Raw genomic sequence first — 24,019 nt, 5'->3', positions numbered from 1 at the left:
GATTTGCTTTATTGTCATTGTGCATAGTACAATGAGATTTAAGCATCGGCATCAGTGCAAATACAGCAGGAAGGGAAAGAAAAATAGTAAAAAACATTGTAATACGATAAAATTCAAACAAACAAACAGTATGTACAAGTGTGCAAATAAAAACTGTAAACTGTAATGAAGAGTGCCGAGACAATTGTGCAAAATTGCGTATGAAAACTGTGTCTAAACGTGTTAAAAGTGCAACAAATTTGTGGTTAATTTCCCCTTTAATAACTCAGAAATACAGTTTTGCTGATTGGCATGAAAGTGGTCTGAGTTTTTTGAAGGATCTCTATATTGATGGTTTGTTTTCGTCATTTGAAAGACAAATATAACTTGCCAAACTCTCACTTTTTTCATTTTTGCAAGCAATAGAATTTGTTGGACGCAACTCTCCAAATTACCCACAACTACCAGAAGAATCTGTCACCGATTCATTATTTTTGAAAGATCCCACGACTAGAGGCGGAATCTCATATTTGTACAATAAACTGAGCCCCCTCAATGGTCATAGCACCTTGCAGCACCTGAGGGAGGCCTGGCAGGAAGAGCTCGGAGTAAACATTTCAGAATAGCTATGGGACCAAGCTTTCGGCTCCACACACACAACCTCCATCTGTACCAGGCATGGCTTAAGCCTGTACACAGACTCCACTCAGGCTCAGGCTGAGGTCGGTTTTTCCTGACGTTGACCTTCTGTGTATATGTTGTGGACAGGCTCCAGCATCTCTGTCGCACATGTTTTGGGGTTGCTCTAAGCCAGGGGTCCCCAAATCCAGGCCTTGACGGGCCGGTGTCCTGCTGGTTTTACAGAAACCCTGCCTGATTTGCTGCTGAGTACCTGAATCAGGTGTGTTCAGCCAATAAGGAGCTTCAACGCCAGGTTGGTTAGAAAACGTGCAGGACACTGGCCCTTGAGCCCTGGATTTGGGGACCCATGCTCTAAGCCACATGTGTCAAACTCAAGGCCCGGGGGCCAAATGTGGCCCGCAAGAGCATAAAAGTTTTAATTTCTTATAATAAAAATAAAAATTGGTGTGAATCCCCAAACTTTTAAAAAGAAATCGGATCGTAGGGTAATTCAGTTCATAAGCTTAGTTTTACGCAGAATCATTCTTTTAAATTTGAAGCAAACACAGCCCCCCCACACACATCCAGTGAGTTTGCAAAAAACATTTACATTTTCTTTTCTTTTTTTTGTAATTTCCACAAATTGTTCTTTTAATCTGTTATTGTTGTTTGGTTTTTTTTTGAAAAAATGTTAAAAACTCAATAAAAAGAAGTTGGAAAAAACAGAATAAATAAAAGTAAATAATTCAGAAATGCTACGTTTTGGTGACAATTTTTCCAACTTCAGGTTGTTTCTGATTTTCTTCAAAGTACTTTGACACATCCAAATTGGGGTTCACCCTCCAGGTGGGTTGGTTACACTTAGTCACTTCAGCAGATGCTTTTATCCAAAGCAATTAACAAGGCAGGGAGATAACGAGCAAACAGGAAGTCAACACATTCTAGGTTAAGCAGTGTGAGAAAAATGTGAAGGATGTCAAGGGCTTTGTGGTTATGATTGGAGGCGAGGCTGCTGTGGGTGAAGAGTTCACTCCACCATTATTGGATCACAAAGATGGAAACATGCTCTTACAGAGGCTGTTTCATGCAAAGAAAACCACATTTTTGCCACAAAATGGGATTTTCTTTGCATTGGTGTGATGAAAAAACCTGACAGCTCTTCCTTTTTGACTTTTTTTTCCCCCTTTAATATATATATGTATATATGTTTTAGACTTCTAGCTCCTAAATTCAGACAGCAGGAAGAGCGCTTCTGCCAGTTTCTCCAACTTCTCTTCAAAATCAATGGCAGAGAGAGTCTCACTTACTTCTTTTAACGTTCAGCCATGCTCAACATTCTTTTTATGTCCGTTCAACAGGTAAGGGGAACCTTGATGCATTTTTCTTGCTGTGTAGCAGAACATTCCGGACGTAATGCTCATAGATTTACTCTTCAGATTCTTTTGTTTCCTTTCGGATAAACTATAAAGCCAAAACCCTTCAGAGCCGACCAAACCACCTGGAAACTAGGCGTTTTTGACTGCCAGGAGGAAGAGAAAGCACAAATAAATACAATGGTCCTCTGACCGTCGAGTATTAACGCTCGCCTTCACCTAGTCGTCCACCACATCTACCCGTCTCTGTGACTTGTGTTTACTTCGTGTTTGAGCTTTTTTTCAAATCTCTTGTTGATGCTCCAAGCACATCTGGTAATTGTTGAGGGTATTGCAAAGCTCACAGATGGCCTGTCATGTGTTAATCAAATGGCCACGCCCACAATCTTCACACAATAAAACTGAATTTAACCATAAAGTAAAGTAAAATTCCCCCATAAACACTAGCAGCTAATGTGTAAGAGGTTAATTTCTGTTTTGGTATTAGACAGATGAATGTCTTGATTACTTAGTTATAAGCAGTGGTTGTTCTGTGGAGTGCTTGGGCTCCACTTTTTCTCTTTTAGTTTAAAAATAGCCTCAAGTAAGTAGTGTTGCTGCTCTGTCTGCACCACAGTTCAGTTTATTTTATGCTCTTAAGCAAGAGCTAAGATCTAAGAAGACCCTAAGAGGAAACAAACTCTTGTGCAGATCAAATCAGCAAAGTGTGAACTCACACTTAAGCTGTTCATAGTGGAACCAATGAAGTCTTTAGGACGTATCTCTACTAAAAATTTGTTTAGGGGACTGCAAGCTTGGGCCCCTGAGCCTCATGTGGCTGGTTTTCCCCTGTGTTTGGACAGTGTTAGTTTTTTAGCACTGATTTATTTTCCAAACCACAATAAAATTAAGGATGCGTCTTATTTGTGTTTGCTGATTGCGTTTGCTGACCTAGCACCGATTTTCTGTAGTTTATGCCGCTCTAAAATCTGTCAAATTTTTAGTACGACTGGTAAACTGTGAAGTCGTACCGCTTGATGGATTTCTGGAGCATTTCGGGTACTGTAGTCAGATTGATTGGGAGCCAGTTTAGCTCGTGCTGGTTTACGGCGCCTTCCGTCCGTGAAACCCGGGTTCGACTCCGGGCCGCTCCCTGTTCCCTTCTCTACCTCTGCCGGTTCCAAGCCCGGTTTGAGAAGGTTGCGTCAGGAAGGGCATCCGGCGTAAAACATTGCCAAATTTACCATGCGACTCGTTCGCTGTGGCGACCCCTGATGGGAGAAGCCGAAAGTGGAAGAAGGAAGTCAGATTGATATGTGCTGTGCTTGAACATGATAAACTAAAAAAGTGAGAGTATTGTGTGTTTTTTTGTTGAGTTATTTTGAGTTAAGTTTGATTTATCTGTTGTGTTCTCTCTGCAAAAGCTGATTATTGCAGATCAAAGAGACAAACATGAAAAACAGCAGTTTGCTATTAAGATTTCCCATTAACTTTGTTGACCAATTGTTCGACTTTTGGCTCCTCAAGGAATTCTGGGTAGTCTAGTGTTTCACATTAAATGTTATTTTTGTTTAGCCTAATGTGCCCTATAACCCTTTGCAACTTATGGTTCAAAAAATGCAATATTTGAGCCTCTGTCACAAAAGTTAAAACCATTTCTGTTCAGAAAAAAAATCTGTTTCTTTTTATATTTATACATTTATAGTCTGTTTTTCCTTTTTTATTTATCATAACTGTAACAATGACATAAACACAAAGCAGTGTTGTGTTTTCTGAAGGACGATGTGAGGCTTTGTGGCTCTTCCAGGATTTTGGTCCCTGAGAAACGGGCCTGAACGGCTATTTTATTGCCGGTGGTTGAAGATCCCCGATCTAGTCCATCAACCACCATTTCCGTGGGAACGTCAGAGTTAGACTTAGAATAATAATGCTAAAGAAATATATACATTCTCCACTTATTTTCTCTTGTGTGTAAAGGGCTGTTCCTGGAAACAGTCCATCACTAAATGGGACCTTTTAAAACTGCAGTTCACACATCGGCAAGTCTATTATACTCATATAAGTGTAGGAAGAAAATTGGCTGACTTCTTAAAGCTTTTGCTCTTGAGGGATTCAGAAACATTTCTCTGGATGTCGGGTCAGCTGCAAACATAACCGGTGCCTCTTAATCTGTCTTTGCGGTTTAAATAATGTAATCTAATCGTATTTTTTAAATGTTCCATGTAAACTTCTTTAGTTTTGTTTCAACCATGCAGCAATAAAATCTGATAGTCTGGTGTTATTTTGTGGAAACAGCTAAACTCTGCCCAAGCAGACACTGTGATTCAACACAACCTTAGACTTACTGGAGTTTTGGGGAGAAACGCAACATCTCTAGAAAATGTAGGATATCCTTGTCTACAAAGGAGCTATAGAAATAAAATAAAAAACAGGCTGACAGCCGGAAGGTAAATGGCAGCCTGTCGTTATAAAACAACTCCCGAGACGCAGCGAACATCATAGACGGATGTTAGATATCTCTGGGCGTAGGAGCATCCGTGGGCGGATTTTTCCCCTTAAATCTTGCAGTGGTTGTGCTTTTCAACATGCAGAATACGAGGAGCACCAAGCTAAATCATCAAATGCTGTTGCAATTCAAATACTTATGGAGGCTGCTGTATCGGCTTGTGTGGGAGGGTGAGCGAATGTTATGGAGTTAAATGGGGAGTGATGTGGGAATGTTGTGGCGCAGTGCCACAATAAAACCCTGTGAATTGTGGTTGATTGAACTACTGAGAAAGTTGAACGGAAGTTTCTTCTGGGTGCACAGTATCAGGGGGTTGTCTAATCATTTGCAGATGAAAGAAATGAGTTTGTGTCCTGCATTACTATCACTTTTGTGGCTGACAGTTAGCATTTCCTCTAATGTAGATGTTCCACATAGGTTGACCTTATATTTTTGGAATTTTGTTTAGTAAAAAAATGAATATACTTGACTCTTAGGTTTAAAGAGAATTTCTCTTTTTGAGGAATTAGCAAATGATAATTTTATCCAATCACCGAATTGAATTACTTATGGGTTTAATCTGTTTCCTTGCATACCTTGCTTCATTTCATCGGTGTTCCCTTGGATAGTGCACTTCAATTGTCAGGTGTTTCCTTGGACAGTACACTTCAATTGTCAGGTGTTTCCTTGGACAGTCCACTTCAATTGCCAGGTGTTTCCTTGGACAGTCCACTTCAATTGCCAGGTGTTTCCTTGGACAGTCCACTTCAATTGCCAGGTGTTTCCTTGGACAGTCCACTTCAATTGCCAGGCTTTCCTTGGACAGTCCACTTCAATTGTCTGGTGTTTCCTTGGTTATGCCACTTCAATTGTCAGGTGTTTCCTTGGACAGTACACTTCAATTGTCAGGTGTTTCCTTGGACAGTCCACTTCAATTGTCAGGTGTTTCCTTGGACAGTACACTGCAATTGCCAGGTGTTTTCTTGGACAGTCCACTTCAATTGTCAGGTGTTTCCTTGGACAGTCCACTTCAATTGCCAGGTGTTTCCTTGGACAGTCCACTTCAATTGCCAGGTGTTTCCTTGGACAGTCCACTTCAATTGTCAGGTGTTTCCTTGGACAGTCCACTTCAATTGTCAGGTGTTTCCTTGGACAGTCCACTTCAATTGCCAGGTGTTTTCTTGGACAGTCCACTTCAATTGCCAGGTGTTTTCTTGGACAGTCCACTTCAATTGTCAGGTGTTTCCTTGGACAGTCCACTTCAATTGCCAGGTGTTTCCTTGGACAGTCCACTTCAATTGCCAGGTGTTTCCTTGGACAGTCCACTTCAATTGTCAGGTGCTTCCTTGGACAGTCCACTTCAATTGTCAGGTGTTTCCTTGGACAGTCCACTTCAATTGCCAGGTGTTTCCTTGGACAGTCCACTTCAATTGTCTGGTGTTTCCTTGGTTATGCCACTTCAATTGTCAGGTGTTTCCTTGGACAGTCCACTTCAATTGTCAGGTGTTTCCTTGGACAGTCCACTTCAATTGTCAGGTGCTTCCTTGGACAGTCCACTTCAATTGTCAGGTGTTTCCTTGGACAGTCCACTTCAATTGCCAGGTGTTTCCTTGGACAGTCCACTTCAATTGTCTGGTGTTTCCTTGGTTATGCCACTTCAATTGTCAGGTGTTTCCTTGGACAGTCCACATCAATTGCCAGGTGTTTCATTGGACAGCCCACTTTAATTGTCGGGTTTTTCCTTCGATTTCCTTGGGTAGTATACTTCAACTGGAGGTGCAACGGATTGCATAATTTAAGGTTTGGATCGTGTCACGGTTCGGATCATTTTTCGGATGACTTAAATGGGAAAAATCTACAATTATACATTTTTTGTAATGCTTCAAAATATAGATTCAATAAAGGATATATGAAGTAGAGCCCTGCGCGGGACTGTTTTATTCATCCCACTCCTGCCCGCGTCCGCCGAATTTCTGACCATTACCGCCCACCCCCGCAACGTATGCGTTACACTCCCGCCCGCACACGCAAAACTCTGAAAATTTATTCCCGCACAATAATAGAGATGCATTGATATAGTGTCTTCTCCCGTCCCGCAGGAAAAAAAAAACACGTACAGTATTTGTATTGATATTTTTTAAAGAGATTCATGAGGTTGTTTGTTTCATTTCCCAGTTTCTCAAAAACAATTGAGAAACTTCTCCAAACGTCAAACTTTCCTTGCTCGTAGCTTCTGTGCTGTAAATCAGCGGTCCCCAACCTTTATTGCGGCACGGACCAAATTAATGTCTGGCAAAATTCTCACGGAGTGGGATATTATTATATGCGACGGACACACACTGCAGCAACGCTGCCATAGAGTCAGAGACACGTGATAAGATGTACTCTGCGCTTTTAATTTGACACGTAAAACATTGTACATCGTACAGGTGTCATCATCCTCTCCCTTTCATGGTGTTAAAAAGAAGTAAACACAACAGGGAGAAATAACTAAGGGTGAAACAACATAACTGCCAGATGAAAGGACCCGTAGGCAAAAAGAAACACCCGTGCTCAACCCTATTTGAGCTGAGTTCTTCAGCCTGTGGAACTCCGACAGCAGACCAAACGTGCATGTGACAGACACTACAGTACAACAAAGTGATATGATATGACCTGCATGAAAACTGTGGTATTTTCTAAACATAACAAAAAACACGAATTATGACATGAGCAACGGCCTCTCTGCCCGCAACACTCTGGTCGCTAATCGCTATGATAACATTTAAACATGCCTTCAAAATAAGTGCATGGAAATCCAACTCACCACAATGCTGAATGGTTCGAGGGAATCTCCCGTTGGGATAAATCCGAATTTTAAGTACGACTCCTGATGCTGTCTATTAAATGTAGCTTTCTTTTTTTGGGAGGCGAATGCTCTTCGTCTGTCTCCTGGCTGGGCCTTTTCCACTTGGCAAAGAAACTTTCCAGACGTTTGTTTTTTATTAATTTTGCTAGTTCCTGCGTTTTATTTTAGCGGTATCCTATCACGTAACCGAGAAGAGCGAATTGGCCTGTATCAAGAGTAACATAGACAGATGTAACAGAGAATCGGGCAATTTTTCAAAATAAAACATCTTTAAGATTCCGAAATAAATAAAACTGAAGTAAAGCAAGTTATTTAATTTTTTCTGCGCGACCCGGAACCAAATAACCCACGGACCGGTACCGGTCCACGACCCAGGGGTTAGACCTCTGCTGTAAATACCTCGTTTGAGGTTCTTTTCAACATCATCTATTGACATCTTCTCCATCATGTCGCAAGGCAACCTCCCTAATCCCGCGGTGTTTGGTTTTAGCCGCCCGCTCCAGTGCGCAGCAAAATACAAGCCCGCGCCCGCGAGATTTGGGTTGGGTCTCAATCCCAATGCAGCCCTCTAGAATGAAGTACTTCAAAATAGGGGTGTGCGGAAAGATCGATTTGGTGATTTATTGCGATATTTGTATCTATTCAAAATGCTGCCAGGACGATATTTATTTAATTATTTATGAGGGTCCTTTAGCGTCTGACTCATTTTCCACTTAAACTTCTGTCCACTAGTTGGCAGCAGAGCACACTGAGCTTCTTTGAGCAGCTCTACACCACATAAAACAACAACAAGATCTCAGCGAGAAGCAGCTTGTTTGTTGTTATATGAGACATGCTCTACTTAGTTTTTACTTAGGATGGTACTGAACCAAGCCAGTATCGTATAAAAGATATGTGTCGTATCGTGGGACGCGTATTTGGCTAGGTATCGTATCGCCAGACTCTTGCTGACACACACACATACTTCAAAACGGTTTCAAAAAGGTTTTGTCAAAATCTGGAACATTTTTACAGACACTTAAAATTGTTCCAACGTCTTGCTTCCATTGGAGAATCATGCTAATACTGAATGCCATTCACAAGCAGAAACAGAAAATCTTTTCACGAATTGAGAAGAATTTTGTTTTCCCTCATTTTGCATAACAACAAAATTCAAAATAAATGTAGGATTTTTGGTGTTTAAAGGAGTTTTTTTCCCTTCAGTTTCTTGCGTTATTGTAGGTCGTGTTAAACAGTCTGCATCCAGATACAACTGAAATTTGCAGCATTGGTTGACAGTGGTTGGTTTTCCAGGACATTTTTGGGGGTTTGTATTTGTGGCCATGTTGTAGCTAAAATGTCATTGTTGTTGCTTATTTGGTGTGTTATCTTAAATTATTGATAGTGGAATTATCTTTTTTTCCGGTTGAAGCTTAAGTTAACTGCTGTGAAACGTTCCAGTGCATTCACTTGTGAGAACTTCAAGCTTCTTGATGTTTGTTAGGAGGAGGCTTTTGTGTTATATTTTGGCTTCAGATCCTACAGTCTGGTTTAGTACATATTACTTTATTACTATATCATATTATTACTTTTTCTATATTGTCAAACAATGGATGATTTGACACCTACAGAGGCTTGATTAAACATTTCTTGCCGTTGCAAGGTTGTTTCACAGCAATCGTTTTGTTTTTGGTAGAACAAGACAGAAGGTAAGTAGTACTTCAATTATGTGATTTGACCATTCCTGTTGTTTTCTAATCAATATGTTGGGTTCAGGGTCACAAATTTAAAATGTCATCTGCATTGTAAGAGACGCTTTACTCTAACAACAAAACAAAAAAAAGATGACATTGGTGTACCCCTGAAATTATAGGCCTTTTAAATTCTTTAGATACTGCTGTTGGAGCAGGTTAACAAGCTGAAGGAAGACTATGGCTGAAGCTCAGCTGACATGATCTGAAGCTGAAAAAGAGGACACAGCAGACAGGCTGAGAGACAAAGAGGTGAAATAGCAATATGTCTTAAAGAACAGTGATGATTCATTTTGAGAACCTGGACACGAGCTGGACTGGACAGTAGCGAGGAGCAAATTGAGCATGAAATGAGTTTGACAGTCTGGGGGAAAACCAGAATGATGAAGAGCAGTAATAGACCACATTCTCAGGGATGAAGGCAGCTATGGGCGAGCAGATCTTTAATGAACTTGCACAAAAGCTTCATGCAGTCTATAAATAGTTGTTTAACTACACTGGGCATACTATTGCATATCTGTGCAAAGATGTAGAATCTGCAATATATTATTTTGGAACTGTTTTGTAGGCAATTGTTAATAAAATGAGTATAATAGGAATAGACGTACAGTTTCCCTCGTTTATCTCAGGAGTTGCGTTCTTTCCAGTGTTTCCATGTGCCTGTCCCTAGTCTGGTCCAATGCAGAGGATTGCGTCAGGAAAGGTTTCCGCCATAAAATTGATGCCAAAATAATGTTTTGATCTCAGGATGATTTGTTGCAGCAACTCTTGAATGGAGTAGAAGAACGGAAAAAAACAAGTAACTTTTATCTGTTACATTTTAAACGGCTGTAAAGCCAATAGCCAAAACTGTATGAATTAGCAGCATTTGCTTTAGTCGCATTCAAATAATTTTGCAGGACTGCAAGGGGGAGGAGGGTCTATTTTAATTTTCGGGCTTGTTTTTAAGTTATTTTAAGTTATTCAGGTTATTTTATTTTTTTTTTTAAATCGTAAAGCACTTTGTTTTATGTTTTAATAGGAAAAGTGCTATATAAATAAAGTCTGTTTTGATTCGATTTGAACACAGTAAAACTCAAGCAAAGTTCTGTATAAACACGCTTACACGCGTGTTTCAGGCTTCCACATTCAAAACTATCGCTCATCTCATTACTATGCAACTTTTTAAGACCATTTTCGGGCTCTACTTCCCAAAACACGTGTCCATTGAAAACGCATTGAAAGTTAACTAAGTTGAACTTTGACCAATCAGGGATTCTCATTTGATATTGACGTATGGAGGGCTCCCTTTTTCATTCACGGAAATGCCGACTGTTTGTAAATTGATAATAATTACAGTTTGTGCTCAGCCGGAATTATATAACAGCAAGTTTTTCACATATTGGAATGAAGCTGGGATAGAAAAAGCCTGAAGCAAAATTCACAATATTTGCCCCGCTTTAACATTTCCCACCAAGCCTGCCCCAGGATTGGCTAGTGACAGTCCAGTGTGAACATCATAGCTGAAAGCTTTAGGTGTGTTCAAGAATACGCATTTGACACACTCAAATATGTGCATCACAATGCCTATGTGAATGTAGCATTGGGCACCAATTCTGCCCACAAATTTAGTACATTTTCCCCATTTGTGCATCTGACATATCAGATTTTCATTTTTGTCTCCAAACAGTCCCAATTAAGTTTCCCAAATCACCAACAACTTACTAACGTGCTTCACATTTGTCCCGTTTTCAGAAAAAAAACCTTAATTGAGAATAGTTTATAATGGGTTTGCTACACTCCTGAGGGGAATTAAGGAACAGTTTGAACATATTAGGAATACTAGCAAAATATTACCGAGAAACTCAAGGACTCTTGTAAGAATTGCAAACCTCTTATATAAATATTGTTTGCAGTGTTCTGCTGATTGTTGAAGCAGAGTGAGATGAGGCTGGTGAGACCATTCCGACTTACCGAGTAGCTTTTAAAAAAGCTATCAGAAATAAAGAGTGATAAAATCAAGTTCTGACTTTGATTCCTGGAAGTGGACTGAAACGCCAGGTTTCATTCAGCCCATCTTAATGTGTTTTAGCAGTAATATAAAAGAGGACAGTTTTTCCTTTTTTCTTTTTGAATATGAACACTTTCTCCTACATTTTTAAGGCTTCTCACTTTTCCTAGTGTAATGGATTTTTAATTATAGAAGGCTATTTGGTGTCTCATAATTATTTATCCAGAGCTTTAATAGGTAACTGGCACTTTTATACACCATCTATCTTGTACACCTATGAAATACATGTTTATAAAGAAGTTCTAAGGCTAGACATTATACATGAATGTTAAACAGAGGAATCATATTTTTGTTTAATTGTTTGAAGTAACAGTTTTTGTTGTTGTACATAATGTTTCTTGGTAAGTGGCATTCTGGTACATTTAAATCCTTTTTATGTACTGTAGAAGACATAGATCCCCTGCAGACACAGAGTGAAGCAAAAATACATTAATGAGGCCATTATGTTCCAGTTTAGTTACACCTACAGCTATATACAATTAATCAGAAAGTGCAGCTCTCCAACACTGCTTAGTGGAAGTTTATTTGTTAGAAATGAGCTTTGGTAATTCATTTGAAATCCTGCATGTGGCTGTCCCTAAAAACTTAACGCATGCAATGAAAAGCCAACATCAGCAAATATAAAAAAGTACAGCTTGCTTCACTGGGGAATCACTCTACAATTAAAAAAAAATACAAGTAAAGAAATAAATATAATTGTTGCTGCTTCGGATATTGTTACAATTTTTTTTATGGTTTCTCATTGTAGTGTTTAACAGATGAAAAATTATTCAATGATTGTTATTGTTTGAAGATTTCCACAAAAGATCCCATCAGGAAAACAGCAGACTTTAATAAAAATTGCATTTAATTTATATTTAAAGGTGTTTCCAGACTTACTCTGGATCCATCAAACAGCTGCAACAGGTTCTTATTTAGTGGTATTGCCTGAAACAAGCACTAACCAGAAAAAAGGAAACACCCTAAGCCCTCATTACAAACACAGGTTTTTGGGTTCATTCAGGCCCTTTTTAGGGTTGTAGAGAGGAGCAGCTGCCTCCTAGGGGAACGTGTGTGTGTCTTGCAGTTCCCTTGAGGCTTTTATGGCCATCTCAAGGGACGTCATTGAAAATGGAAGATATGCTTGTCAAGTGTATGCTGAAATAAATGTAAGGATAATAATGTAAGCTGCAGGCACTTATGACGTAGGGGTGATGCTATCGTAGGGTCCCTTTAAACCCCACTCTAGTCATTAGTAAGGTGCGAGTACTTGCCCCTTACTGACCACACGTGAATGCACTGGGTGTGTATGTCACACAGAAGTGCCTGTTGGTCGCCGTAGCATGTCCACACAAACTCCACTGTGATTGTCTAATGATCTGATTTCTAAGAGTCAGGCTGTAAGCAAGGAACTTGCAAGGACCACACACTTATCACGTGTACAGCACTCACAGGCCCCTTGTATGGTGCCCTCTATTTGGGGGAGGTTGAGAACATGGATAATCTGTGTGACACGCCTGCATCTTTCTTATCCTTGAATGTAGTGTGTTTGCTACAACCTTTCACTTGCAGCATGCCCGTAGATTAAAACGTTTTTGCTCTACAGACTCAAAAGCGGTCTGATATTTGGTACCCTGTATAGGTTTGCCCATCTTTTTGCCCGCAAACTGCTCATATCTAGCCGTAATGGGAAGCTGTGACTAAGTGTGTATTCTGACTGGACACATTTGGTTCTCTGAAAGAGTTTGTTTCCCCTGATAATCCAGAACAAATTTTCAGTCTAAATGGACCCTGGTCCAGGAACAGGAACCGCTTTCTGACCCATCTTTGTCGGTGGTCTTAATTCGTTTCCAATCGGACTGAGCTTTAGTTTGCTCTGAGTTATTGTTTTGATCTCTGATCAACACTTTTTGATGCCATTAGTTGAGATTTGAAACTGGAACTGACAACGTCTTTAAGACATGTTAACCATGAATACCGGGAAAATAGGGTTGCATTTATGCTCCAAAGTTCTTTCTTTCTAAAGCTTTTCTTGACTAGTTTTGAACTGAAAACCTTTTTCTACAGATCGAGAAAATCTGAAATTTAATTTCTTGTAAAAAAAAAAAAAAGTTCAAATGTTTTGTGGCAGCAAAAGCAAAATCATGCAACAAAGCTCTGCTGGATGCTCACTTGTCTGAGATTCTTGGTGTCTCTTCTTGGATTCAAGTTCATCAATTTGAGGCGTCAGGAAATTCTGAGTATTGAGTGAAGCCGTTCATAAGTAAGGCGCCTCCTGAGTGAAGATTTGTTTACCTTCTTCAAAAAGTCAAGGACTCCCACTTGTGGGTCTTTTTAGTCGGGCTTTCAGCCATGTTGCCACTGCATTGTGGGATTTGAAGTGTGTTAGCAAAGCACGCCGGCCTTCTCTAATTGTGATCAGATGATAACATAAATAAAATAACTATATCATAGGTCGTGTCTGACCTTGACTTTGTGCCATACAGAGTCTGTTTTTATTTTTAAAACTAAAAGGTACAATACAAACTACACAGCTAAAGATGGATGGGGTCATGTGACTCATTGGTTTTATTGGATTAATCGGAGGTGGCGCCATCTCTAAATAGTTGTGGTCTTAACAGGATGTGATGTCACTGAAAACGGGTAATAAGCAGGGTCAAAAGCTAGACGGTTGTGTGATCTTTGTTAGTTGTGTCATAAGGTCAGCTGTCAATCAAAAACCATGAACTCTTTCTTAAAATTTTTTATTTTGAGGTCCAGAATAAGAAAAAGAGACACGAAAGGGTTGAAAGATTAACACAGAACAATTAAGAACCAACAGGGAAAAATCATTTCATTTTTAAAATTGGAATTTGGGGTGAAGTGGAACTTCATGTACTGCAGCTGGTCCAAATTGGGTGTTAAATTTGAGGCATTGCTTCTTGGACCAAACATTTTTTTTGAGAAATAGACCTGTAACTAGACCATCCCCTACGATTGAAACCCAACCATGCATTTGACATCAAAGTTTTTACCCAAAGAAAATGTTTTTTTTTTTCCTGGCGCAATGAACCACTCAAGTCATGATATTCTAACAACATTAATAATTAAAAAATCATTCTTTTCCATGTAGCAAATGGACTGTATTCAGAAAGGTATTGGACTCATTGATCTTTGATATAGAATCTACATTTACCCTTTTTTTAAATCTAAAACTGTAAATTGCTAGTATTTGCTGATTAAATGTTCTTTGACTGTAATAATTAAGTAATGGCTAAGCTTTCTTTAATTTTTTTAAAATATATACATTTATATTTTTCATATGTGTCATTTGGGGACATAATTGCCAGCTAGCGATTGACCCTTTATTAATGCCAATTCTGCCTTTTTAAGAGTGCTGCTGGAAAATAAAAATAAAATAAACAAGTGTGGCATTTTTAAGGAAAATCACACTATGAAACAGTTAGCTGGACATTCAAGACAAATGACACCAAGAAAATCACATCATAATTTGTAAATATTAAATATTTTTATGCCTTTGGATTTCTCAATAAACAAATACATTTAAAGTTAGATGCTTCACACCTTTATTATTGCGAAAGGGACTATTTATGTAAAATGATAATCTCTGTCTGCTTCCTGTTTATTCAGTGAATGCGTTTAAAAACCTAATTAAAAAATGCAGTTGATACACAAAGGTGAAGCATCATCATAAATACCAAAAAGGAATAAATCACTTTAGCAAATAATGCTTTAAAGCTGCAAGGAAAACAGAAAGAAAACATGGCACTGAAGAGCAAAAAGAGGGAGGAAGTGCTGAGCAAGTACTAAAGTTGTTTTTTTTTTTGCATTGAACTAAAAGAAGCAAAAGTCGGATTTTCTCCAATTTAATTTCTAAGACGTTGAAGGTGTTTTCCACTGGTTTGTAGAAAATGAACAGCAGCCGTCTAAACTGATGAATGTTTCTGAAAGTCCAATGCATCTGGCGTGCCATGCTGGAGCCAGCCTTCAGCCCGCCTTTTGTCCAGCATCCCACGCCGAGCGCAGAGCATCACAGGTCTGGTCCTCAGGCAAAAGCCCTCAGCTTGGCTGGAGATTGAGGTTAGACACGGGTCCCTGTTACACATCACCATGCAGAGGTCAGAGCCATTAAATCAATGCAGGAAGCTTTAGGGAGAGGAGGGGGGCAGTGGAGCCCACTGCCTGACACCCCGGGACTCGTGTGCTTCAGAGATAACATTAAAAGATGCGGCAGTGGCGTGCGTGCCGTCGTCAGGCAACAGCACTGCAGCACGCTCGCAGTTTCAACCCGTCAAGACGACACTCGGGTTATTTAAAGTAGGATGATTAATGTGTTGAGAAATGGCAAGCACCTGCCCCAGCAGCACCGCCTCCTGGGGTTGTGCGTGGGCGTGTGCGTGGGCAGGTGTAGCGTGAGCTCACATATGTACTCTCACATGCGCTTGCGACGGTGCGTGCACTTTCTTTTCTTATAGCGTGTGGGTATTCTTGCATGTCTTTTGTGTACCCTCTTTTTTTTTTTTTTTTTTTTGACTCACATGGAAGTCCGATGTGTGCGTTTATGCAATGCGCTGACTGGGCTGGTGTGCTGGCAATTAGAAAAACCACCAGTGGCAAGGTGCACATTAATCATGTTCCTATGCTGAAATAGAGAAATGGGGCGGAGATGGGGGGTTGAGGAGGAGGAGGAGGAGGAAGAATAATGAGAGACTTTGTCTGAGGTATTCAGAGCATCTTTGTAGCACTGTGTGCTTTGACGGGATGTTGGAAGCCTTTATAAAGAAGTAAGGTCATAAAAGCAAGTCCAAGCCCACCGGACAGAGACTCAAAGGTGGATCTCTGCATGTTTCCCACAGGGACAACCTCAGCTGAGGACCATTTCATTCATTTCATTGTCCCCTGGTGTTCAGTGCTCAAGCAGCATTTAAATACCATACTTTTCACAAGATAGGGTGCAGCAGATTATAAGACGCACTGTTAATGAATGGTAATTTCATTCATTCATCTTCTTCCGTTTTTTCCCTTTCGGGGTCACGGGGCTGCCGGAGCCTATCCCCGCCACTTATGGGCGAAGGCAGGGGACACCCTGGACAGGTCGCCAGTCTGTCGCACATATCACACACCCATGCAGTCTCACATTCACACCTATGGACAATTTAGAGTAACCAATTAACCTATGAAGCATGTTTTTGGACGGTGGGAGGAAGCCGGAGTCCCCCGGAGAAAACCCACGCATGCACGGGGAGAACATGCAAACTCCACACAGAAAGGTCCCCCATTGTTGTTCTGTTTCAGGTTGTGTCATATATAAGGTGCGCTGAGTCAGCGATGTATCCGTCAGTCAGTCAGAATTCCAACAGCAAGTCCCCGATTGGTCAAAGTTCGACCTGGTTTAGCTGGAAACACACGTGCAATGGCGACGTGATTTGCACGTATAGCCTGAAAACGGCCATAAAAAGTTGCGTGGCCATAAACGTGAGAGTTATGAACGCGGAAATCCGAAAAGCGCGTTCACGTGTGTTTGCATAGACTTTTCATTGAAAGTGGCTGCTTGAGCGCACGTTGCCGAGGGCGGTGTCTACACATCTAAAAGCGCATAAAGTGAGACAGAAGAATCAAAGATATGTTGGTCAAACTTTATTAACTGCATTGATAGTAACTCTAGAAGTTGTTTGTGACTGTCCATACGTTAAGCACGTTAGAAACTTGTTCTTTTCTGCCCGGTCCAACAAAAAACTGTTGCATATATAATTAATAGAAATAAAGTTTAGTCTACATTACAAAAGGGGTTTATTCAAATATACATCTGGTGTGTCAGAAGACTCATAACCCCATTTTGTAAAAGTAATATATGTCCAACACAAGAGGCCTTCAGCTCTTATCTGTTTGCTCAGCTGTTGGACAAGTTAAAAAATTAAAAATAAAAATAAAAAACATTGGAATATTCACAATAACTGTTATTCAAAACCTTGTTTGCAATTCGTAAAAAAAACCAAAAGGACTGACATTAGATTATGACAGAGGGTTGTGTACCTCTCAAAATCGCTTTAACATCTGTAAACGCAATCAAAATGAGTCATATATAAGGTGGGCTTTTTGAAAAAAAAAATGCTTTAAGTGTGTCTCACTGTGCGGAAGATACTGTATATAAGTTACATAGTCAGCTCTGAATTGACTAGGTATAACCGTGTTTGTTGTCCGTATATATCTGTAAATCTGTTTTTGTTGTGATTTTTATAACAGATTCTGGGGGGAAAAAAATCTCTAAACATATGTTAAAAATCAGTTTCAAAACAATATCACAAAAATGATTGCAGTAGATAATTGTTTGATACATAGATTTATGCAGAAAGTGGGTAGATCTCGTCAGGCTTCAATAAAATATTAATGCTGTACTGCTGCAGGCCAAACAATGTTCCAAACACTGAGGAGAGAAGTCCTGTTGAAAATTTTAAATGCTCATTTTTTATCAGCAGTCCTTTAATTGATCAAAAAAACAGTTTTATCAGAGAACAGCACTTTGTGGATCAAAATTTAGAAAAGTTCAACTGGTTTTGAATCAGTAGCTTAACATTCCTGAAGGGTTTGTTCGTCCCAAACTCCCACCTTCCGCTTTTGAATTTGCCCAAATCAAGGACCACAAGTTCCACCAAAGACTACTGAAAGGCTGGTTTGAGAAGGGAGGAATTTGTACATTGTAAATTGAATTGGATGGAATTGCCTTTGTAATTACAACAAGTATGTGTACAACAAAATTGCTCTTTTTTTAAGCTCTTTTTTACATGAATAGAACAGGGGTGGCACTCTGCTTTCATCTGGGCAGAGGGTAGGTGAAGGAGAAAAAAAGACCCCACTAGGTAGGCCCGCACAATAAATCGCAAATTTATCGTTATCACAATATCAAGCTGTGCAATACGCATATAATTGCAATAAATGGTTATCTTAAATGTGCTAAAACAATCTTATGGCAGCTTGAAGTATTTAACGAATCAAAAAAATCCATTTATGCATTTGACCAATCGGATGGAACCATTTGATGTTAGACGTTCGCTTCCTATGTAGACGAGCGTCATTTGAAGTGAAACTTAAGTTATCTTGACTCTTATTTAAATCAAACTGTTGCAGTGAAATGCATGGTTGCAGTGATGTTTTTGGTTGTTTTGCTATATGTTCATGTATCGCAACTTATATCCTTATCACAATATTGATCACTAATATCGCAAATCTAGTTTTCCCTCATCGTGCAGCTCTACCATTAATACAGAAATGAAGAATGGGTAGACATTACATGGGATGGGGGGGTTACTTTTGTACCGTTTCCGCAACCAGTGTGAAGCAATGGATTGTTTTCTTTGCTTCAAAATTCGTTGGGGTTGCTTTATTTGTGTGAACACCTGAAAAGTTACAGTATTTCAAAGAGATCCAGTGTTAAATGGTTAAAGTCTTCTTTCTTTGAAACGTTTCACCACTCATCAGTCTGATGAAGCCACTTAAATGAGCTGTGTAACGCTTCAAAGAAATAAAACTCCAGATGCCATGAAACAAATTCAAGACAATGCCAACCGGATGAATGAGAGCCTTTATTGTTGGTGTCCACTGTCGATGCTAATAAAGAACTAAACTAACCGAGGCATCTGTGACACAAAAGCAAGCAACATTTAGGTCCAAAATTTTTACCCAGTTTGCTTTCCATGTCATTGTTTAGTAATCTTTTAGCCAATGTGCAATGCAATGATTTTACCTGAGCCTTGAAACATTAATTATATAACGGGTATTGCAGTGAGAAACTTACTACTACTGTACTATTGGGTTTCCTTACAACTACAAAAATTGTGTTTTGATGAAAAAAAAAATTGTGTGTTCACACTTACAGCATCTGAAAAACCTCAAAAACAAACCAGCAGAAGTAGGCTGCTGGATCTTTGGGTTCCATGAAGAACAATTGTTACTGAGGTGCCTGCTTTTTGATTTTACGTTTTACGGAGGACATGAAACATTGTACCTGAATGTATAGGTCTAACTAGATGAGCTTTTCCATTGTGTATGAAATTGCTCAAATTGGATTTGTGATAATAAATTCGCTTAATAGAAACATGACAATTTTGAAATAACTCGCACTTGTTGAAAAAAGTATTTGCTCATGGAGTAAGTGGGTTTTGAGGCGTATCGAAAGTGAGATATTTTGCAAAACTGCCATGGAAACACTTGTTGAAGTAAATGACCAACATCCAGAATGCAATGCGCCTGTAGATAGTACCTGGCTGCCTTGGACACTCTACAGCGCGCACAGTTCATCAAACGTTGAGCGTGTCATGTAGAATTGTTGGATCCACAGCTCCTCTGTAAAATCACCAACCACGATTTCTCTAAAATGGCTTCAACCATAGCCGCTTTTACGTGTAAGGATATCGCCGCTCCATGGCCTGAATAAGACTCCGACGTCTCCTATGATAGATGATGATGAGCGCTAGTGCCGTGGCAGAAACTTGAATGCATCTGCTGTAAATCAAGTATTGTTCACATTTGTTGCCATGTTTTTAAATGACTTATTGCGTAAGTTGGTTTGTGTTTATCTGCACAATGATGATTTAATGGCAACAGGGTAACTGCAAAATTGTGTTTTTTGGACATTTCTTGAACCTAGAATAGTTTTGTGCATATGTGTAATGGAAACTTAGCTATTGACATCATAGATGTTTATCTAACTTAAAAATGACATTTCCCAAAATGAAACGCAGTTGTTAGAGTTTTTTCTTTCACCAGGCAAAAGAATAAAACTTGTTCTGGTATACTGGGTCAAAGACTTAAGTATGAACCTGATAATTTAAGGTCTAATGTAAAGAAATCTGCAGGGAGTGGATTTTTTTTTCAATGACATCATTGCATCTTCCAGCAAGGTAATGACCCAAAACGAATGTTTAAAATGGTCCAAAGCCTTTTGAAGGACATCAAAACGAAAGTCCTACAAGTGACCTGCCTGAATCTCAAATCTGTTGAGAGACTCAAGGTTAATGTGTGTACTCTGATATCACAGTTCAAATACATTTGAATGAACGTTCATGGAAGAGTGGTCTAAGATCTGTCAAGAGACACGTACCAGATTAGGTAGGCACATAGACCACAGGCCATTTGAGAGTGTCCAGTGTTGGAGGGGAAAAAAAGGCAAATTTTAGCTTAGTAGGCATTTCTTGTTTCTCCTTTTGGATTGTAAGCTTTAAACCTTTTTAGTCCTTTCCAAGGAAGGTCCTCAGTTTTCTTGGATTTAAAAAAAAAAGGATAATAATTTTGACCTTAATTTATTCGTTCTTGATGCGCCAACCCACATTTTTTTTCCTGTTATTATTCCACTCCTTTTTTCAAGATGGTTTTCACTAATTTACAATTTTGCCCATTTATCTCATTACTATTAATGGTCTCTTAAACATATATACCGGGTAAATAACAGTTTTAAATTTTCTACAGCTAATTAGCAATCCATTTAACATTTAATTTTTAGCTACTTTCAGTTATTGTGCCCTCTTTTTACCCTCTTTAGTAATTAATTAGCCTTTAGTTTTGCCTTGTTCCTCATTACTCAGCTGCTTTTTGCTCTGGTTTAGCAAATTCATATAGTCAAAAATGAGATTGTACTATCTCTTTTTGAATTGGGACTTTATCCACTGTATAGAAGCAAAATTACAGAGCTTGTGACCTGACATGGGTAAAAAAAAGAATTCATTCACTCAAATAACAAATTATTTCACTCCCACGAAATAACAAATTATTTCGTGGGAGTGAAATAATTTGTTATTTCGTGGGAACGAATTACTTAGTTTTTACTCATCAGGTCATGGGCTCCGTACAAATATTTAGCTGCTGAGGATAAAAGTTTGAATAAAAATAAGTGTTTAATGTGTTTTTTCATACGTTGTTTTAGCCGTGTCATGACTGACGAGTAATAGCGGCATTGTTTGGTGTGTTTTGGAACACTGCAATAACCACATCTTTATCTGTTATATCTTTTTATCTAAAATTTAACAACAACATTTCCTAAAGTCTAAGTTATTCTTTTAGATTTAAAGATAAGGGATCCTGTATGTTGAACAATGTCGAATCTGGTATCATAACTTTGGCGTCACCTTTCACGCTCCACTTATTTTGAGGAAGTGGATGGAGCTCAGCTCATAAATATCACGGTCTCCAAAGATGAGATCTGCTGCATCAGACGGAGATATTCAGCATAAATATTGAAAGGCGTGAACAGCACTCACACTGAAGGGAAGTACTGGTGCAGAGCTAAATTACTCATGACAGATTTGCCGTTTGTCCAAGAGCTGGCGCGCAGAAACTGGGTGTGAGATGTGACAGAAGGGGTTCTTTGGACTAAATCCACTCCCGAAACCCTTATGCCCGAGAGTCTGTCTTTATCTGGAAGTCAACGAGCCCCTCTTTGGATAGGAACACCTGGCTGTTGGTTGCCTGAACCCATCTAATGTGTCTCTATTCTCTGTGTTTTACAGATGCATGATTGCTGATGAGGTAAACACACACTGCACTCACTCCTGAAATCTATTTCCCCTGCCAAAAAAAAAAAAAAAATCCATGAACCTGAGACTTCTCTGCATGCCTTCCAAATGAATTTGTCAGCTCTCCGCTGCACTCCCATGTGGCTAATCGCTTCTGACACTGGAATCATTCTGAGACCTTATTACTTTGGAGCCGCACATCAGCTCCGCCGTCATGTGTAATTTGCCACAGAGTCGCCGTGCAGTTGACTTGTTTTTCCTCCCCTTTGCCGTGTGCTGATATTGCTTGGCCCAGATGGGTCTCGGGAAGACGGTGCAGGCCATCGCGGTGGCATATGCCTACAGGCAGGAGTGGCCTCTGCTGGTGGTGGTGCCATCCTCCCTCAAATACCCCTGGATCGAGGAGCTGGAGAGGTGGATCCCGGAGCTGCAGCCTGGAGACATCAATTTGGTGGAGAACAAGAGCCAAACCACGTAGGTCATCACACCCACAACAGAAGCAGCTTTTTTTTTTATTTTCTGTTATCCATTTAGAGATTTCTCCCATCTTCCAACTGCATGATTCCATCTTTACCAAAAGATATTATCACATGGAGTTTAAAACACTTTACCAAGTATATGCTTCCTTTTATACTTTAATGTTGACAAACAGTTAAAAACTCCACTGAGCAGCCCATTAATGAAACCACAAAAGAACATATTGATGGTGACTCTCGGCCCCTCCTAAAATGTTATTATTAAACAATATTGGTCATTGATTTAATTAAATATAAATTCAGGTTTTTTTTAGAAGTTTTATTTAACCATCAAATAGTAAGAAAACCAATTATGCTCAAAGGTTTAACATGATTATTCCAAATATTAAAATCTAAATAAACTTGGGAAAATTACACATATTGGTATATGTATTGAAACATGCATAAAAAAATGAGAATCTCTTGGATTGATATTGACCTTATGTAGGCCTGCACAGTATACACAAATTTATCGTTATCGCGACATCAAGTTGTGCAATATGCATACCGCAAAAGACGGCGAAAATCTCAATAAATGGTTACCTTAAATGTGCTAAAACAAAGTCACGGCAGCTTGAAATATTGAACAAATGAAATAAATCCCTTTATGCGTTTAACCATTTCCATGTCTTTTTGTTTGTTTTTTAGAGTTATGACAACTTTTTTTTTCAGCTATTCCAATAAATTCAGACAGATTTTTTTCTAAATTTCAACTGATTCTAACTTTTGACTAAGCCAAAATTGTAGTTTTAATCCTAGAAGTCTTCGCTTTTTCTCAATATGAGAAAAATCTAAAAATTTCTGACTTTTGTTTTCAAATTCCAACTTTGTCCTCGATATTTTAGATAGACATCAAAGAAATCACTTCCTTTTCTTTACATAAGTAACAGCCAAAAACTGATTTTTAAGTAAAAAAGTTGAATGGAAATGAATTTCCATTGGCGTGTACTCATATATAAGCGGTCACTTTGAAGCTGCTCTCACACTGGCTGAGTTGACTCACATTGAAGCGACCACCTTCACTGAAAGGTCGATGTAAACACACATTAAACCAAATTTCGAGCTTCTGCATCCAGAACGCTTGCAGAACTGGCATTCATTGATCCCACGCTGGAAGTTCTACCTGTTAAACTTCTTTGCTGCTAAAACGTGACAACGCTCAAAGGTGACCAGTCAAGAACTTGGGTTTGGTAGTGACGTGTACCTTGGAAGTTCCAGCTGTTGTAAACATGAGCACGATGGCAAAAATTAAAAATTGTGCTTTTTCTGCCCACACGGAATTATATGACACTAAGGCTTTCATATATCGGAACAGAGCTGTGAAAGAAAAAGCCTGGAGCAAAATCTGCGGGACTTGCACTGCTTCAACATTATACATCAAGCCTCCTCCAACTGTAGTTGGTGGACAAGCGCTAGTAAACATTAACAATAAAAAAACAAAAGTAGAAAAAGTCCCCTCACTGCCGCTTCCTCTGTGTCCGGTCATGAAGCCGCGTACAGGGCATTCTTGCACGCACCATGCTTACATAGACTTTTCATTGAAAGGGGCCGCCAAACACTTAAACCGAAGACGACGCAGCGAGCGTCATAACCGGCCTTTTCGGTGTCTACAGGCAAAAAGCGGGCAAACCTGTATGGGGAATGCTTTAGGTTGTAGAACAATTGGTGAGGCCACAGAGCGAAAATGTGGATGTACTTTTTTTTGTGTGCGTGATTGCTGGTTGTGAAAGGTCATCAAAAACAATTACACAACATGTAAGAGCAAATAAGGGTGAAGTAGGGGAGACTCAGGCGTTTCATGCAGATTTTTTATTTATTCTACCCTTTTCAAAAATGTGTGCACTGCACAGGGGGCCTGTTCGTGATGTTTAGTTACGTGATGTTCCCTGCGAGCAGCCTGACTGTTGAAAATGAGGAATTAAACAATCAGCGCGTAGTTTGTGTGGGAATCCATC

The 24,019-nt window shown here is 39.4% G+C and overlaps 1 protein-coding gene across 6 annotated transcripts in view; it reads left to right on the top strand.

Annotated features, from left to right (window-relative positions):
- The window catches only part of zranb3 (zinc finger, RAN-binding domain containing 3), a 196,660-nt gene that overhangs the window by 7,084 nt on the left and 165,557 nt on the right, over positions 1–24,019 (top strand). For all 6 annotated transcript variants that reach the window (XM_078932237.1, XM_020708646.3, XM_020708651.3 and 3 more), the window contains exons 3-4: positions 21,544–21,562; positions 21,845–22,023. In XM_078932237.1, coding sequence (XP_078788363.1) covers positions 21,544–21,562; positions 21,845–22,023 — 198 coding nt within the window. The remainder of the gene's footprint in view (positions 1–21,543; positions 21,563–21,844; positions 22,024–24,019) is intronic.

Source organism: Oryzias latipes, chromosome 2 (assembly GCF_053564925.1).
Source record: "Oryzias latipes strain Hd-rR chromosome 2, Olatipes_Hd-rR_3.1".
In the NCBI taxonomy this organism is placed as follows: Eukaryota; Metazoa; Chordata; class Actinopteri; order Beloniformes; family Adrianichthyidae; genus Oryzias; species Oryzias latipes.
This window is presented reverse-complemented; position numbering and strand designations above follow the sequence as displayed.